The sequence below is a fragment of the Narcine bancroftii genome, chromosome 3 (genome assembly GCF_036971445.1).
Source record: "Narcine bancroftii isolate sNarBan1 chromosome 3, sNarBan1.hap1, whole genome shotgun sequence".
In the NCBI taxonomy this organism is placed as follows: Eukaryota; Metazoa; Chordata; class Chondrichthyes; order Torpediniformes; family Narcinidae; genus Narcine; species Narcine bancroftii.
The window spans coordinates 277,524,196-277,544,302 of NC_091471.1; the positions used below are offsets into that span (position 1 = coordinate 277,524,196).

The 20,107-nt window shown below is 44.2% G+C and overlaps 1 protein-coding gene across 6 annotated transcripts in view; it reads left to right on the plus strand.

Annotated features, from left to right (window-relative positions):
• The window catches only part of LOC138758824 (hexosaminidase D-like), a 124,085-nt gene that overhangs the window by 85,911 nt on the left and 18,067 nt on the right, over nt 1–20,107 (plus strand). For all 6 annotated transcript variants that reach the window (XM_069928237.1, XM_069928238.1, XM_069928239.1 and 3 more), the window contains one exon: nt 14,467–14,549. In XM_069928237.1, coding sequence (XP_069784338.1) covers nt 14,467–14,549 — 83 coding nt within the window. The remainder of the gene's footprint in view (nt 1–14,466; nt 14,550–20,107) is intronic.

The following is a 20,107-nucleotide window of genomic DNA, read 5'->3' on the forward strand; positions in this document are numbered from 1 at the left end:
CCTTCATAGCACCTTCTTAGGTAAATGTAACACCCACATCCAGAGTGGCAGCTGTGAGATATCGTCACACCACCATCTTGAGTCCTTTAGTGAAGGAGTGACCAGCTGAGATTTTCTAGTACTTTTGTGTATTGCACCACAATCACAGTGTCTGCAGACTTTCCTGTTTAACATAGATTGATGTGGAGTGGGTTGGCACAACATTGTGGGCAGAAGGGCCTGTAGTATGCTCTAATGTTCCATGCTCCACATTGTCTGCAGGAGGACCCCTGGGTTTTACAGCTTGATATGACTGCCATCCCTACCAGTGAAGGACAGCATGTTTCAAGAGGTGGTCACCCTGCAGTTTAAGAGAGGAAGCCCAAGATAAAACAGACAGGAAAAGATCATCTTACTCAAATCAATATTCACCTGCAGTAGTGAGGGAGAGGTTTTCCTTTGGGAGTCTAGTCAAAGCTGGATGGTGGCACTACTGGGGGTTCAGCTGCAGCCCAAGGGTCAACACAGGAATGGCTATTGCTTGATGAGCAGTCAGGTGTTGCTTTGGTTCCAGGATGGAATGTTGCTGCCTCCTTCCCCAGAACCAGGGTCAAAGATGTCATTGAGTGGCTGCAGAAAGTCTGGGAAAGCCAGAGGCTGCAGTTAGTCCCAATTCCCAGGCTGGAAAAGAGAAGTCCCTTTGGTGGATTGTTTGGGGAAGAGATGGAGATACTAGAAATTTCCTGATGACTCCCTGTGCTACAGAAACAGTAGCACAGATAGCATGGGAGGAGAGAGAGGGCTTTGGATTCCTCGTGTATTGGGGCTAGTCTCGGAGGGGTGATCTGTATAGGGTGGACAAGTCACACCCCCATAGAGCTAGGAACATCCTCCTAGGAAGATTAGCTCGTGCTATGGAATGAAGCTGACATTAATTTGCAGCACAAAATGGACTGAGAAAGATAAATAGCATCACAGGACATGGGACATTCCAGTACAGTACAGGCCCTTCAGCCCATGATGTCATGCTGACCTATGTATTCCTACTCCACAACAATCTAATTTCTCCCTATCTCACATGCATAACCCTCTATTTTCTTACATCTGTGTGCCTGGCTAAGGGTCTTTTGAGTGCCCCCTATTGTACCAGCCTCCACCACCTCCTCCCCTCCAATGCATTCCAGGCACCCACCACTCTCTGCATAAAAAAAGTTACCCTTAAACTTCCTCCCCTCACCTCCTCTGGTATTCGCTGTTGTTGCCCCAGGGAAGAGGTGGTGGCTTTCCACCCTATCTATTCCCCCTCATAATCTTATCATAATAATCAGAATAAAGTTAACTCTCATCCTTCGTCACTCCAAAGAGTTTAGGCCAAACTCTGTCAAACCTGTTTCATAAGACACGTTCTCTAATGCAGGAAACACCCTGCACTCTCTCTGAAACTTCCCTATTCATCCCAGAATGAGGCAAGTGTGGTTTGGCCTGAATTTAATAGAGCATTATCTTGGACACAGTCCACCACTAATGGAGGCCAGTACACCATACAATATCTGCACCAGAAATAGAAAGCTTTTGGACAAGGCTAGATTAAGAGAGAAATGAACAGTGCATATACAAACGAGTGGTTGTGCTCCAGGTATAATTAACCACAGTGAAGCAGTGATGGTGGACCCCTGGATAATAAAGGGCAGGAATGGGTTCAAAATATTCTTGGATACAAGGCTTTGGGAAAGATTGGGAAGAGAAGAAAGAAGGAATAGCAGATGAGGGGAATAGTGCAGTCCCGGAGAAGATGTTCTGGAATGCTCAAACACAGAACCTACACATTTAGGGTTAAGAAACTAATTACCATTTTTTAGATATAACCTATTTTTGCAATTTCCTGTCACATTTTAAGTCACTTCAAGTATACAAACCATGAAATGTAACAATGGCGTGAATAAAAGCTCTCACGACTGGATGGGAGAACAACCGCTTTTATAAGCTTATAACTATGGGTAGGGTCTCACAGTCATCTTCGGAAGGGCTCTGAGTTTAGGTGGGAAACCAGGGTTATATATGGGCAGATGGGGGTGGAGCTAGGCATCAGCACAACACACTAACAGTGAATCCCAGTTCACTGCATTCACCCCTTCCTGTAGAATTTAGGGCCTGTGACTGAAGACAGAGAACATGGGTTCAGAAACAAGTGGTTAAAAAAAATATATATACAGTTATTTACAAATTTACAGATTTAAGCAGTCCGGGATACTGGAGATCCTGGTGGAGCACCTTAGCACCGGAGGCCCTTGGATTCTTTGGGTCTCCTGGTCCCCACGTGAGGAAGGAGAGGCGGGCTGGGTCTCCAGTTCGATGATGGAGGGGGGTGTACGTTCCTCCTGAACCAGATCCCCCAAGGCCCTGACTGGGGCCAGCGACAATGAGCTCCATGACTCGCAGGGCACTTGAGGCAACGGATCCTCTGTTCCGGCGGGTGCCAGATCCCTGATGGAGACTGTGTCTTCCCTGCCATCCAGGTACTCCACATAGGCGTGGAGCACTTTCACCCTTTCCACCAGGGGGTCGGTCTTGCTTCTCTTCACGTGTTTCCTGAGAAGTATCGGACCAGGAGAGGTGAGCCAGGTTGGAAGTGTAGTTCCTGATCCCGACCTTCTTTCAAAAGTGAATAGGTCACGGTACATAGTAGTGGAATGGAGCACCAAAGGGAGGACTTCCTGCCAGCGTGAGTCTGGAAGGCCTTTTGACTTCAGGGCCAGTTTGACAACATTCCAGATCATGGCATTCTCCTTTTCAATCTGCCTGTCCCCCGGGGGTTGTAGCTCGTAGTCCTGCTGGACGCAATATCCCTCACCACCAGGTATTGACGCAGCTCGTCACTCATAAAGGATGAGCCCCGGTCGCTATGAATATAGCTGGGATACCCGAACAGGGTGGAAATGGAGTCTAGGGCCTTCATAACTGACAAGGTGAACCTGTCTGGGCACGGAATGGTGAACGGGAAGTGGGAGTACACGTCAATGACAGAGAGGAAGAAGGTGCTCCCGTTCGTGGAGGGGAGAGGTCCCTTAAAATCAACACTGAGACATTCGAAGGGCCTGGACAATTTGATCAGGTGCAGTTTGCACTCTGCACAGAGCCGGCAAGACCTGGTCATTTCCCTGACATCTTCCATGGAGTAGGCCAGATTGTGTGACTTAACAAAATGAGCCATGTGGATGACCCCTGGATGGCAGAGCTCATTATGCAGAGACCTCAGTTGACTGGTGTGTGCAGAGGCACAGCTTCCTCTGGATATGGCATCTAGAGGGTCGTTAAGGGATCCTGGCCAATAGGCAATGTCATAATTGTCGGTGGAGAGTTCGATCCTCCACCTAGCCATTTTGTAATTCTTGATTTTTCCCCTCTTGACATTATTGAACATGAATGCGACTGAACGCTGGTCAGTGAGGAATGTAAATTTCCTACTAGCCAAGGAGTCTCCAGTGCCTCATGGCTTCTACAACCTTCTTTAACACCAATGGATTCTGGAGCTCATGGCCTTGTAACGTCTGTGAAAAAAATGAAACTGACCTGCCTGCCTGGTTGAGGGTAGTGGCCAGGGCTACGTCTGAGGCATTGCATTCCACTTGGAAAGGTACATTCTCATCCACCATGTGCATGGTGGCTTTCGCAGTGTGGTTCCGGAAGTAGTTAAAAGTCATTTGGGTTTCTGCTGAGGGGGGAAATTAGTGGCTTTTAAGAGAAGGTGAACCATATCAGTGTATTGAGGGATCCACTGGGCGTAATATGAGAAAAACCCCAGGCATCTCCTCAAAGCCTTTGTGGTCCTGGGAATGGGGAGCTTTAACAGGGGGCGCATCCTATCAGGATAACCAGATTTTTAGTCCTAAACAGGCACATGTCAAGTTATAAGTGAGGTTCAGGGCTTTCCCTGTATGGAGAAAACTCTGGAGGATGGCGTCATGGTCCTCCAAGGTGTGGCCACAGCTGGTGACATTATCGAGGGAGGGGAAGGTAGCCTATAACCCATACTCAGCCACCATTCTGTCCATATGCCTGTGGAAGAGAGAAACCCCGTTAGTGATACCGAAAGGGACTCTCCAGAATTGATAGAGATGACCATTAGCCTCAAATGCCATATATGGACAGTCCTCGGAATGGATTGGCAACTGGTGATAGACAACTTTCAGGTTGATGGTCAAATAGACCCGATACTGCGCGATATCATTCATCATGTCCGAAATTCGAGGGAGGGGGTATGCGTCCAGGAGTATGTATCGATTACTAGTTTGGCTATAGTCAATTACTAGCCTGAACTTGTTTTCCCCCATCACCACCACCACTTGTGCTCTCCACGGCCTGGTGCTAGGTTCAATGATACCTTCATCTAGCAGACATTGAGCCTCCAACTTTATAAACTCTCAGTCTGCTGCACTGTACCTCCTATTCTTAGTAGCAATGGGTTTGCAGTCTGGGGACAGATTCGGGAAGAGAGGTGGGGGAGGGGTCGATATTCAGTGTGGAGAGGCTGCATGTGGGTTCTGATTTTAGGGACCCTCTGTTCTGATCCGTTACGGGGTGGAGGGGACCAGAGTATTCCAAGGACACACTTTTAAGGTGACACAGGGAGTTCCGACCCAACAACACTGGAGCACACAGTTCATTTTCAGAATTTCCCCCCTTCAAATGACAGGTATACTATATAATGTTGTTGAATATGCGTAGAATGCGTATGAGATGTGAAAAATATATGGTAATTGGAAGAATACATCTTCAAGTTGTATTTTTGCACAGTCCTTGTCGATTAGGCATTTAGTGGAATGTCGTTTACCTTCACAGTCACTATGGAGTTGCTGAGCTGGTGGTCTGTCCTGATCTAGGACCATCGAGGCTAGGTCCCCATAGACGCCATGCTCCTCACTCGAGTGGCCCCCACTGTCCTGAGTTTCCCTGCGTGGGAAAGATGGTGTCGACCTTGGCCACCCTCCTTCTTCCTCAAACAATGATGGTGCTGTTTGAATTTGGGTCACAGCAAGATGGCCACTGAGCCTTTTCGCACCGTTTCCTCACCACCACCCTCCATTGGCGTGTAGCATAGCAAGTGGGTTTGGGTGAATTCGGGGCAAATGGCTTGGGGCTGGAATTGGATCCGGGAGTGGTGCAGACGTGGCCATTTCTCACCCAATGTCCTCTATTGGCACAGCTGGAACACACTGAGTCTTTTGCTGGGCAATGAGATCATGAATGCTGGCTTTTGCCACAGAAAAAGCACTCCCGAGCACGGGAAGCAGCAGGCATTAAGGCTGGGGTAGTGGGAGCAGTCAGTCCTTGGGTAAGTAAGCACGCTGGCTTCAAGGTCGTCGTTCTCAAGCTTGGCCTGCTCCAATGATTTGGCCAATTCAACTAGAGTGTTCTTTTTCATGAACGTGGCCCATAGCCACTTCTTGGCAAGCATCCACAAGTCCAGCAGGTAATCATCGATGGTCTCTCCCGGCCACTGGCGACGTGGAGTGAGTCAGTGCCTTGCTAGAACTTCACTCTGCAACTTCGGATACCGAGCCTTCACAGCCTCGATGGCAGCATCATATGATGTAGTGGAGTCCCTGATGAATGCATACCCTTTCGTTCCTACCCTTGCAAACAAGTGCGGATGTCCTGAGTTCATCAGTGTGGAAGACATCTCTGGTCATGTTCAGGTAGGCCTGGAAGCAGTCTAGCCAGTATGTGAACTCCTCAGCCACGTCTAGGGGGTAGGGGGTCCATCAGCAGCCTAACAGGCTTGAGAAGAGCTTCCATCGTTAGGGAATAAGCTAAGAAAATTGTAGCACAATTAAAAACTCTCATGCCTGGAGGGAGAACAAACACTTTTATTAGCTTATAATTAAGAATAGGGTTTCCCAGTAGTCTTTGTATGGCTCTGGGTTTAGGCGGGACACCAGGGTATATGTGAGCAGATGGGGGTGGAGCTGGGAGGCAGAGCCAGTCACCAGCGTAACACCCTATCAGTGAATCCCAGTTCACTGCAAACATATCATTGAAAATTCATTTCCTGCATTCACACTTGGACGTCTTCCCTGCTGATCTTGATGCAGTCAGTGACAAACATGGTGAAAGGTTTCACCAGGAAATTGTGACCATGGAAACGCAGTATCTGGACAACCAGAACCCATCCATGCTGGCCAAATATTGTTAGACACTGGCATGAGAGGAGGCATCAGATGCTGAAAATCAGCGGCAGAATATTTTTAGGTCAGTTTAACTAATGCAATGTGTCAGTATCATTATGCGATTAAATGTGATAAATTCAAAGTTAATGTCATGTTTCTCCAACTTCCTACATGATACAGCAAATTTAAAATTAATGTTGTGTTCAGCTTGCAAACGTTTGAAAATATTGGTTCTCCAGTGATATCAGTGAATCAATGGATTTTCACAACAATCCAAGGTTTCTTGGCCATCATTAGTTATTTCTTCTTAAATTATTAACTGAAATTAAATTTGCAAATCCTAAAATTTGAAGTCTGGTCAAATTTATAGTCCAGGTCTACTTTGATAACTTTTAATCGCTGCATTAACACAGAAGAGGCCTTGTCAAGGTTGAAGGCTGTTGGTCTGTAGGAGCAGGAAGAGTTCCCCGGGGGTTGGTACCAATGCCATTACTTTCCTTTTCTGCAGAGGATTTGGTGTACGGAGCAGATGTACAAATTTGTGGAGGTACTCTTTCTGCAGTGGATAGGCTGGAGAAGGTGGAGTGGTTCTTCAGAGAAAAAAACGTAAAAGAAGATCTAACAAAGGTATTTAAGATCAGGAAGGGTGTACATAAGAGTTAGGAGAAGGAGTTGGCCATTTGGCCCATCGAGCCTGCTCTGCCATTCAATAAGATCATGGCCGATCTGGCCATGGATTCAAATCAATTTACCTGCCTTTTCCCCATAACCCTTAATTCTAAATCGTTGCAAAAAATCAATCTAAATAAGTTTAATGAGGCAGCCTTTACTGCTTCCTTGAGCAGACAATTCCACAGATTCACTTCTCATTCGTGTTCTAAATCTACTCCCCAAATCTTAAGTTGGAGATGCGGTACATAGGTGGGGAGCAGTAAAGAACTGGGGGAAATGGAGCGGTGGGAAAGACAAAAGACCATGAGGTAAAACGTGAAGATTAAAAAAAGAAAATGAAAAGCTGCACATGCTGGAAATCTAACATAAAAAGAGAAGATACTGTAAATACTCAGCTGTCAGGTGGCTTCTGTGGAAAGAAAAACAGGATTAACTTTTTTAAGTCTAAAGACCAAAAAAAAAAGCTTGTTAAACAGCAGGGAGATTGGGGAGAGGGTTGTCTCTGATGGGGCAGAACCAGGATAAGATATAAATATCTGGCCAGCGAGTGAATGGAGTCAGTTATAGAGACATAATAATGTGGGAGTTGTGAAATGCAGATCAAAAAGACATGCCCAGCTCAGGCTGGGATTGACCTACACTCCCAGGGAGATCAAAACCAGAGAAGCTGGCTCATCTTGCTGGAAAGAAATTAAGTTACTCAAAACCATCAGATTCAGTTTCCTGGAACTTGACTTTCGGAAGAAAGCTGTGTGGAGACACAAGGAACTGTAGATGCTGAAATCTCAACCAAAACTGCTGGAGTAAAAAGCACCTGAGGAGGCAAAAGCAGACGCTCGACATTTTGAGTTGTGACCTTGCCTCAGTCATGAGAGACTAAAGGGGAAGGAGACAGTATGAGGAGGTTAGAAGGAACGTGTGACAGGGCCAGAGAGTGAGAGGTGGAATCACTTGGGGAGGGGAGAGGTTAGAAACAGGCTGGTGGGTGATAGGTGGAAATGGACATTAAAAATATGGGCAGCTGGAAGGAGGGGAGGGGTTAGAAGCTGAAAGGTAGTAAGTGGAATCAGACGCAGGGAGAATGTACAAACTCTTTACGGACAGCGCAGGATTTGAACCCAGATCCGGACCCCATCACTGGTGCTGTAAAGACGTTGCGTTAATCGCTACGCCAACCATGCTTGGGGTAAGGGATAGGTAGGACAGGAAGAAGAATCCCAGGTGGTGAGGTATGTGGAGGATGGCCAAATAGAAATGGGAAAGATGGACAGCAGGAGAGAGAACTTGGGAGGACTGGTAGGAATGGGAAAGGAACAAAGGGGAGAGAGTGATCTGAGGTTGGAACATTCACTGGCCATTGGTGTGTGAACTACCCAGGTGAAGGTTATGGCTCTGTTCGTGTCGCTGAAATGTCTTCGCTAGGGTCAGCCCTGAACTACATTCAGTCACCAGGATCAGCCCTGAACCACATTCAGTTGCCAGGGTCAGGCCTGAACCACATTCAGTTGCCAGGGTCAGGCCTGAACCACATTCAGTTGCCAGGGTCAGGCCTGAACCATGTATTGCTTTCCACCTGAATTTTTCATCCCACTCCCATTCTGATCTATTGGACAGTGAGACTGTGGTCTCCTGTGCTGTTACAGTGAAATCCCACACAACATTTGCCTAGGCACATGACAGCCTTCTGGACTCATTATTGAACTCCATAACTTGAGGAAACCTGTGAGTATCTACCATTAGTTCAGCTGAGTTTTTTTTTCTCTTTTTTTCTCTCTTTTTTGTCAGAACAACTGAGGCAGCTCGTTAAGAGGAAACATACATTACATTTAGGAAGCAAAAAATACAGGGAAGGGCTCATGAGAATTTTACGGTAGCCAGGAAGGAACTTAAGAAAGGACTTGGGAGAAAGAACAAGAAAGAAGGGACATGAGAAGGCCTTGGCAAGTAGGATATAACATAACATATATAACATATAACAATTACAGCATGGAAACAGGCCATTAGGCCCTTCTAGTCCGCACCGAACCAAACACCCCTTTCTAGTCCCACCTCCCTGCACAATGCCCATAACCCTCCATCTTCTTCTCATCCATATACCTGTCCAACCTTTTCTTAAATAATACAATTGACTCCGCCGCCACTATTTCTCCCGGAAGATCATTCCACACAGCTACCACTCTCTGAGTAAAGAAGTTCCCCCTCATGTTACCTCTAAACCTCTGCCCCTTAATTCTTAACTCATGTCCTCTTGTTTTAATCTTTCCTCCTCTTAACGGAAATAGTCTATCCACATCCATTCTGTCTATCCCTTTCATAATCTTAAATACTTCTATCAAATCCCCTCTCAACCTTCTACGCTCCAAAGAATAAAGACCCAATCTGTCCAATCTCTCCCCATACTCCAGATGCTTAAACTCAGGCAACATTCTGGTAAACCTTCTCTGCACTCTCTCCACCCTGTTTATATCCTTCCTATAATTAGGCGACCAGAACTACACACAGAACTCCAAATTAGGCCGCACCAACGTCTTATACAATCTCAACATTACCTCCCAACTCCTATATTCCATGCAATGATTGATAAAGGCCAGCATACTAAAAGCCTTCTTCACCACCCTATTCACGTGAGTTTCTACCTTCAGGGAGCGATGCACCATTACTCCTAAATCTTTCTGCTCTTCTGTATTCCTCAATGCTCTCCCATTTACCACGTATGTCCTATTCTGATTCTTCTTACCAAAATGAAGCACCTCACACTTATCAGCATTAAATTCCATCTGCCATTTTTCAGCCCACTTTTTTAAGCAGCCCAAATCCCTCTGCAATCCTTGAAAACCTTCTTCATTATCCACTATTCCACCTATCTTAGTATCGTCTGCATATTTACTAATCCAATTCACCACCCCATCATCTAGATCATTAATGTATATAACGAACAACAATGGGCCCAATACAGATCCTTGAGGCACACCACTGGTCACCGGCCTCCAACCTGACAGACAATTATCCACTACCACCCTTTGGCCTCTCCCTTTCAGCCAATGTTCAATCCATTTGACTATCTTAAAATTTATACCTAAAGACTGCACCTTCCTAACTAACCTTCCATGTGGTACCTTATCGAAGGCCTTACTGAAGTCCATATAGACAACATCTACTGCGCTACCTTCATCCACATTCCTAGTCACCTCTTCAAAAAATTCAATCAGATTGGTCAAACATGACCTTCCTCCCACAAATCCATGTTGAGTGCTCCTGATCAGACCCTGTCTATCCAGATGTTTATAAGTACTATCTCTAAGAATTTTCTCCATTAATTTACCTACCACAGACGTCAAACTTACAGGAAATCCCTAAGGTGGTCTATGTCTACATGAAGGATGACAAGAGTGAAGGTGGGGCTGCTTAAGGATAAAGAAGGCAAAGTGTGCCTGGAGGTGGAGAAGGTTCAGGAGGTCCTCCAGACAGTATTCACCAGAGAAAAGGACCTTAGTCAAGGTGAGATCAGAATAGAACAAGCTTGTGAGCTGGACCATGTTGAGATTAAGAAAGAGGAAATGCTGAATCTTCTTAAAACATTAGGATAGATAAGTCCTCAAATCTGGACAAGATATACCCAGGTAGCAATGGGAAAGGAGGGAGGAGATTGCTGGGGCAATGATCTTTGCATCCTCCTTGGCCACAGATGTGGTGCCGGAGGACTGGAGAATGGCAACTATGACCGCGTTATTTTAAAAAGGCAATAAGTTCCAGGGAATTATAGACATGAGAGTCTTACATCTATGCTGGTCAAACCTTTGGAGAGGATTTTAAGAACAGGATTTATGAGTCTTTAGAGAAGTATTGTCTTCTCAGAGATAGTCTGCATGGCTTTGTAAGGGGAAGGGCATGCCTCGTGAGCCTAATTGGGTTTATGAGGAAGTACCAAAAGAAATTGATGAAGGTAGGTCAGTAGATGTAGGGATATGGATTTTGGTAAGGCATTTGACAAGTTATCCCTTGGGAGACTTATTCAGAAAGTCATGAGGAATGGGATCCATGAAACCTCAGCTGTATGGATACAGAATTAGTTTGCCTGTAGAAAGTAGAGAGTAGTAGTGGAAGGAAAATATTCTGCCTGGAGGTCAGTGACTAGTGGAGTTCCACAGGGATCTGTTCTGGGAGTCATGATCGTGTGATTTTAATAAATGACCTGTATAAAGAAGTAGAGGATGGATCCATAAGTTTGCAGGTGATACAAAGGTTGAAGGTGGTGTCGTGTTGAAGGTTGTCGTAGGTTGCAACAGGACATAGGTTGCAGAGTTGGGCAGAAAAGAGGCAGATGGAGTTCATTCATATCAGTATGAGGTGATGCATTTTGGAAGATCAAACTTGAAGGCAGAGTATCTGGTTAATGGTAGGATACTTAACAGTGCAGAAGAACAGAGGGAGTTGGGGTTCAAATCCATAGATCTCTCAAGGTCACAACCACAGGTTGATAGGACAGTTAAAAAGGCCTATGGGATGTTGGGCTTCTTTAATCAGGGGATTGAGTTCAGGAGTCATGAGGTAATGTTGCAACTCTATAAATCTCTGGTGAGACCACACTTAGAATATTGTGTTCAGTTCTGGTCACCTCATTGCAGGAAGGATGTGGAAACTATGGAGAGGGGGCAGAGGAGATTTACCAAGATGTTGCCTGGATTGGAAAATATGTTTTATGAGGCAAGGTTAACAGAGCTGGGGCTTTTCTCTTTGGAGGGTAGAAGGATGAGAGGGGACTGAAGATTATGAAGGGTCAACAAGATTATGAGAAGCAGAGATAAGGATGACAGTCAGCATCTCTTTCCTAGGGTAGGATCAGCAAACACCAGAGGACATCTGTACAAGGGAGGGAAGTTTAGGGGAGACATTAGGAGTAAGTTTATTACACAGAGAGTTGTGCGTGTCTGGAATGCCTTGTCAGGAGTGGAGAAGAAGGCTGGAATATTAACGGTATTTAAGAGACTCTTAGACAGACACATGGATGGAAGAAAAATAGAGGGTTTAAAGCAGTGGTTCCAACCTTTTTCTTTCTACTCACGTACCACTTTAAGTAATCCCTATTCCATCAGTGCTCTGTGATTATTAAATTATTGCTTAAGGTGGTATGTGAGTGGGAAGGGAAGGTTGAGAATTTCTGCTCTAGATCCAAATGTTACTGAAATATTTTGCTTGAGAAAATTTATTGGTCCATTTCCTCTGGAGTTATGAAACCATCCACATAACGAGTCAATTAGGTACGATTCAAACGGTGGTTTTCAAACTTTTTCTTTCCACCCACAGACCACCTTAAGCAATCCCTTACTAATCACAGAATCCCTATGGCATAGGGATTACTTAAAATTGTATGTGAGTGGAAAGAAAAAAAGTTGAGGACCACTGGTTTAGATATAGGGAGGGTTTCTTTCTTTGGCTTGGCTTCATGGACGAAGATTTATGGAGGGGTATGTCCACGTCTGCTGCAGGCTCGTTGGTGACTGACAAGTCCGATGCGGGACAGGCAGCGGTTGCAAGGGAAAATTGGTTGGTTGGGGTTGGGTGTTGGGTTTTTCCTCCTTTGTCTTTTGTCAGTGAGGTGGGCTCTGCGGTCTTCTTTAAAGGAGGTTGATGCCTGCTGAACTGTGAGGCACCAAGATGCACGGTTGGAGGCGATATCAGCCCACTGGCGGTGGTCAGTGTGGCAGTCACCAAGAGATTTCTTTAAGCAGTCCTTGTACCTCTTCTTTGGTGCAACTCTGTCTCGGTGACCAGTGGAGAGCTCGCCATATAACACGATCTTTGGAAGGCGATGGTCCTCCATTCTGGAGACGTTTCCCACCCAGCGCAGTTGGATCTTCAGCAGCGTGGATTCGATGCTTGCGGACTCTGCCAGCTCGAGTACTTCGATGTTGGAGATGAAGTCACTCCAGTGAATGTTGAGGATGGAGCAGAGACAGCACTGGTGGAAGCGTTCTAGGAGCCGTAGGTGATGGCGGTAGAGGACCCATGATTCAGAGCCGAACAGGAGCATGGGTATGACAATGGCTCTGTACACGCTGATCTTTGTGTGTTTCTTCAGGTGGTTGTTTTTCCAGACCCTTTTGTGTAGTCTTCCAAAGGCACTATTTGCCTTGGCGAGTCTGTTGTCTATCTCGTTGTCGATCCTTGCATCAGATGAAATGGTGCAGTCGAGGTAGGTAAACTGGTTGACCGTTTTGAGTTCTGTGTGCCCAATGGAGATGTGGGGGGGCTGGTAGTCATGGTGGGGAGCTTGCTGATGGAGGACCTCAGTTTTCTTCAGGCTGACTTCCAGGCCAAACATTTTTGCAGTTTCCGCAAAACAGGACGTCATGCGCTGGAGAGCTGGCTCTGAATGGGCAACTAAAGCGGCATCATCTGCAAAGAGTAGTTCACGGACAAGTTGCTCTTGTGTCTTGGTGTAAGCTTGCAGGCGCCTCAGATTGAAGAGACTGCCATCCGTGCGGTACCGGATGTAAACAGCGTCTTCATTGTTGAGGTCTTTCATGGCTTGTTTCAGCATCATGCTGAAGAAGATAGTAAAGAGGGTTGGTGCGAGGACCTTTAGTTTTTTTTATATATATGTATGTGGGTCAGCACAACATTGTGGGCCAAAGGGCCTGTACTGTGCTGTAATATTCTATAACGCTGCATACCTCAACCCCTTGTTTCCCTTGATTTGCTGTTGAATCCTTCATCCAGTCCTTTGTGCTCTGCTCCAGGCCTTGCATTACTGCATGTGCACTTTCCTTGGTGCACTTTGGTCAGCTCAGACTCCGTGTGCTGGATGATGACCCACTGTGGTTCCCTGCTAAACAGAACTCTTATCATTGTTTTCCAATCCCGACATGGTCCTATTTTCCCTTCCAGTCATCTCATAGCCTCCAATATAATTGAAAATACATCCGGCTCTGACAAGGTAGTCCAAACCTGATCTGTTGTTTCTCTTTTCTCTTGCTAAGAGTTTCCAACATCTGTTTTTATAGGTAACTACAGTTTTTCCCAATACGTCGTGACCATATTAATCCCTTTGCCACTGCTGATCATCCTGTCAGCTGTCAAAGCCCTTTAATTCTGAATTTCTCAATCGAAGCTGCCCTACCTATCTATCTCCATCCTCTCGGTTAAGGCAGATCTGGTTTATTTTAAATACTTTGCAATGGTCCCCTGTGTGGGAACTTCAGTGGCCCCTTAAGAACTTGAAATAGACCAAATAGGATTAATGTAATCTTGGTGTAAATAGTTATTTGATGGTCACTGTGGACTGTGGACACACAGGGCAGTTCCCATGCTGTATCGCACTATAACTGATAGTTGTGGAGCAGTATTTGGTGTTGAGATGGGAATTCTTGAAAGAAATGATTTGTGGTTTGAAGTCATTGCAGCAAGAATGGGACCAGCTGGGATCTGGCTTTCAATGCACAATCAAATCCACGGTACAAAATACTTCAACCACAACCGGATCGAATTTGTCGACCTTCAGTTTTGCTCTGCCTTACTGACTTACGAGCAAACCCATCCCAGACAGTTGAGATGAAGGAGGTTCTCATCATTCTAGAAGAATGTAGAGGTGTCTTGGACCGATAGACAATGCAGATGCTATTTTGTTGTTTCTCCCTCTCTTCCTCAGGTACGATCATTTCTCAACACTCTGTGAGCTCCTGCCAGTTGCAATCCCATCCTTGGTTGTCTGCATGCAAGCTGTGACTTTTGGTGAGATCTCGTGAAACTGATTCTTATATTCTGCATCATTCACCTTAACCTTGTGGCAAGCATCTGGTTGTGGTCACTGTACAATTATAGAGAATGGTTTAGCTTATGGTGGAAAGATGGAGCAGACTCAATGGGCCAAATGGCCTATTTCTTTTTCTTTATTTTGTGATTTTGTGAACATATTTGAACAAGCCTCCCAATAATATCCAGAATAATTTTATACATTATTTCCTTTCTTTCTGCAATGACCTTCATTTAACAGATTGTCTTCCATAACCCTGTAGACAGGGCAACGTATTTCTTGCATTCACTTATTTAAAAACAACTATTAACTATATCTGGTCATTGCATATCATGAATTACCTGGCTCATGTGAAATCTCAAAGGATAACAACATCATTTGATTGAAACAAGTCACACTGACCAATAATTTTATCTTTTTAGTTAGTTTTATCCGCAGTTGGCTGACGAATAACCAAATCCAAATCAGCTATAGGAAAGGTTGAACACAGATTGGTGCACATCTGTGTTGTTTCCAAGGCATGTACAGTACTTCTTCCCTAACACAACACATCTAGGTGCATGGGGTAATGTTCTTTCTGTAATATTCCAGCAAACACCCGCAGGATAATAAAGGTTCTCAGAGTTGGATTGACAGATTAACAAATCTTTTATCCTTGCTAAAGGATAGGTAACAAATAGGTCAAAGTGTTGGTGATTTGGGACAAGACTAGCATTGAAAAATTCTTTCTAATTTCTCTAAATCTCCTACCCCTTAAACCTAACCCCTTGGATCATATAAATCTCTGGTGCAAGGTAAGTTGCTCACAATCTTTCTCATCAAAGCCTCTCATTTTGCTTGCCTAAACACATCCCTTGGAGACCATAAGATGGAGAAGCAGAAGACAGCCCATCGAATTTCCCCACCATTCCATCATGGCAATATACTTTCTTTTCAGCTCCATTCTCTTGCCTTCTTCCCATGACCCTTGAAACCCTTACAAGAACCTATCTATCTCGCTTAAATATACCCAGCGACTTGGCCTCTATAACCATCTGCAGCAATGTCACAAACCCAGTCACTCCAGTCTATCCATGTTGGAAGAAGAGGCTGAGTATCACTATAAAAGTGAGGGACTTTGTAGTGGAGTGGTCAGCAAGGGAGAAGTCATCAGTAGAGTGGGTCCATTGGCTTCGGCGAGAACAGGTAAAAACCAAGAAATAGTAGGAGTTAAAGTCAGAAAGGGCCACCCAATTCATGGAACAAAAACAATTCAGCAGGTAAGAGCAGCTCTCCAGCACATGACGTCCTGTTTTGCGGAAACTGCCAAAATGTTTGGCCTGGAAGTCAGCCTGAAGAAAACTGAGGTTCGGGATGTAGTCTCGTGTTAATGATGGACTCCCATCGGTGAGTGTATACTTAAGAATTTAAATTTTTTTATTATTATTTTTTTAATGGTTTTTATTTTTATTTATCAAGCACTGAGGAAGTAAGTTTGATAAATCCCCCAAAGCTGTAGGCAAACTGCAGATTACTGACTGAGTAATTGTAACATTTTCTATTTTTATTTTAGATAAATCACACATCAGCAAGAACTGCAGATCATCATTATGTAATTTAAGAAAATATTTTTAAAAAGCTCCAAACGCCTCTTAATTTTAAATACAAAAACATTAATTTTAATTGTAATTAATCCAAACCAAAAATTAATCCTGGAATTGGCCTCTTGATTTTTGGAATTTATTTTTGCCTGCTTTAGAGCAAACACGTCTAAGAGCACGATTCTCCTTGTCTATCATGAGGAAGAACTTTTAAAATACTGTTAATTTTTAATGCATCTTTTGAACGAAAAATACTTTCAAAAATATCACACCTACGGCTGCTTGGAGATCCCTAGCTATACCTATGATAATTCTGCAAAAATCCAAGAACTGTATGTGCTGCTTTTCCCAGCCAGAACAGGCAAAACAATGTGGTTTAACTTTGGGATTTTTCAGTTTCACTGGAGTAGTGCAGTGAAGAATTCATGCAGTATGGAAACAAACATCAAGTTCATGGGTGGCATGGTTAGTGTCAGTTAGTGCAACACTGTTACAGATCTGGGTTTGAATCCGGCACCGTCTGTACATTCTCCCTAGGTTTTTGTGGGCTTCCTTCAGGTGCTCCGGTTTCCTCCCACCCTACCAAAAAAAATTAGGAGTTGAGTTGAGGAACATTTAAATGGGTAACTGAGGAATGTTTTAAAAAGCTCCAAAAGTAACGTTGGAAATTACAGGCCAGTGAGCCTGACGTCAGTTGCAGGTAAATTATTGGAAGGATGTTCATAGAGATTGGATATTCAATTATTTGGATAGTCATGGACTGATTAGGAATAGTTAACATGCCTTTGTTCATAGTAGATCATGTTTAACCAATCTTATGGAGTTTTTTTGGGGAGGTTACCAGGAAAGTTGATGAAGGAAAGGCTGTAGATGTGGTCTCATAGACTTTAGTAAGACCTTTGACAAGGCACCGTATGGGAGGTTAGTCAGGAAAGTTCAGACACTAGGTATTCATAGTGAAGTAGTGAGCTGGATTTGACAATGGCTGGATGGGAGAAGCCAGAGAGTGGTGGTGGATGATTGCTTCTAAGATGATAATGTGGTAAATTGGATCTACAACTTTGCAGATGGTATTTAGGGTTTACAAACTGGATTTAACATAAGTTTAACCTGTCAATTTGGCAGGTTGTCTACCCGTGTACAGGCCAATTGGTGGGCAGAATTTTTTTAAAACTGCATGGGTTGGCAAACTACCTTGGAGGTGGATTGGCGACCTGTGCAGATGCATCGTGTAGCTCAGTGGTTCTCAAGCTTTTTCTTTCGACTCACATACCACTTTAAGTAATTCCCCATGCTGTCAGTGCTCTGTGATTAGTAAGGGATTGCTTAAGGTGGTAGGTGAGTGGGAAGGGAAAGTTGAGAATCACTGCTCTAGACCTAATGGTCACTAAAATATTTTGCTTGAGAAAAATTGTCATTGGCCCATTTCCTTTGGAGTTCTGAAACTGTGCACATAATGAGTCAATTAGGTATGATTAGGGTTTTCAAACTTTTTCTTCCCACTCACCTACAACCTTAAGCAATCCCTTATTAATCACAGAGCACCAATGGCATAGGGAATACTATGAATATAAATCAGCTTTAGTGACCTCCGGTGGGGATACCAGTGACTTCCAATGAGTGCATGATGCATCGCGCACCAGTCTCACCAAAGCGGTGGGATCACCCTTAAATTGGCTGGTTGCCAATTGACCAGTCAATTTCGAGGCCAGTGTGTAAGGGGCTGCAGGGGCCAGCTACATGGGTAGGAAACATGGGCCCCGAGCAGCCCCAATTTTTAAACCCCTACTAAGATTAGAGCTGTTGTGGACAGTGGAGAAGGTTTTCAGAGCTTGCAAAGGGATCTGGACCAACTGGAAAAGTGGGATGAAAAATGGCAGATGAAATTTAATGCAGACAAGTGTGAGGTGTTGCATTTTGGAAGGACAAAGCAAGGAAAGACATACATGGGCACTGAGGAGTGAAGTAGAACAGAAGGATCTGGGAATACAGATACATAATTCTCTGAAATTGGCAATACAGGTGGATAGAGAGCTTTTGGCATATTGGCCTTCATATATCAAAGTATTGAGTACAGGAGTTGGGATGTTATGGTAAAGTTGTATAAGACATTCGTGAGGCCAGATTTGGAGTATTGTGTGCAGCTCTGGTCACCTGATTCCAGGAAAGGTATCAATAAGATAGAAAGAGCACAGAAAAGATTTACTAGGATGTTGCCTGGACTTCAGGAACTGAGGTACAGGGAAAAGTTTAGAAAAGGTTAGGACTATATTCCCTGGAGTGTAGAAGAATGAGTGATTTGATAGAGGAATTAAAATTATGAGGGGAATAGGCAGAGTAAATGTAGGTTGGCTTTTTCCACTGAGGGTAGGTGAGATACATACTAGAGGACATAGGTTGAGAGTGAAAGGGGAAAGTTTAGAGGGAACATGAGGAGGAACCTCTTCACATAGAGAGTGGTGGGAATGTGGAACGAGCTGCAAGCTTAGGTGGTGTCTGTGGGCTCTATTTTAACATTCAAGAGAAATTTGGACAGGTATATGGATGGGAGAGGTATGGAGGGCTATGGACTGGGTGCAGGTCAGTGGGATTAGGCAAAGAAAATGGTTCAGCACAGACTAGTAGGGGTGAAGAGGCCTTTTTCTGTGCTGTAATGTTCTATAGTTCTATAACTGAAATGCTCTATCCCAAATAACATCCTAGAGAACCATCTCTGCACTCTCTTCAGTGCAGACACCCACATCTTACAGTGTGGTGACCTGCATCACAAACAATATTCTAGCTGTGGCCTTGCAGTGAACGTCTTTAGTTGATCTGCCTGTAAGTGACTCCACTCTCCATTGCCATCTGATCATGCTCATTAAATCAGACATGATATTCGTATTAAACAAGTGCCAAGCAACAATCATCTCCCAGAGTGAGTCTCCACCTAACAATAATATTAATGATTAAGTTAATTTTTAAGGGAGTAATAGCATGACATTTGGAAAATTATAGAGCAGTCATAGAGAGTCAACGTGGTTTTATATAAGAGGAAACGTGTTTGACAAATCTCCTTGAGTTCAAGGATTTAGAAAGGGGTGGGAGGGAGGTGAGGAAATAAAAGAGAAGTACATGTAGCTAATACAGAAACGTGCTGGAGAAACTCAGCAGGTCCCATGAGGAAAATAGGAGGGTAATATATTATTACTAGCGATTCAGGCCTGTGCATTAACTACAATCACAGTCTCTTGTTACAAGCCCAGAGGACCCCAAAACCCAGCAGCAATAGAAATTCACCAAGACAAATGGTTACTTAAACAAAAGTTGCTTTTAATTATCTTTAAACATGAAAATAGGATCAAACTCTAATTTATTACTATTAACTTAACCTAACAACCCCCTTCTAATTGTAAGTGCACGTGTATGTAATATATGTGTAAGTTTAGAAAAGTTCTTTGGTTCACAGTCCAATCTTACTTCTCATTACTCCAAATTCACTGGTTGCAGGGAATTCTTATACTGTGCACAGAATTTAATATTTATGAATTTCACCAGGCTTTGGTGCTTGAAAGGTGAATGGTTACCGCTCAGGAAGGTTCTTGTTGGTTTTCAGAGAGAGATTTGTTGCTCGTTGGACACCCTCAACTAATCCCTTTCGATCAGCCACTTCGGTGTCTTGCTGAAGAAATTTGCCCCATCAGGGTTTTCCAGATGATAACCTCTTTCTTTCAGGTCACCACAGAGTTCTTTTTTGTTTTCCCTTATTTTAAGTGAAATGTTATGCAGCCAGTCCTCTCCTCTTGTATGGACCACAGGGGCTTTGACCAGGCTGAACTAAGAACTCACAATCCGTCTTCAAAATGGGGTTTCTCTACAAGCTTGCCAGCTTGTCCTGTTCCAGTCCCAGCTGCTGCTGCTGAACTGTAGAACTGAATTCTCTCTCTCTCACTCACTCAGAGAAAACCACATGACCC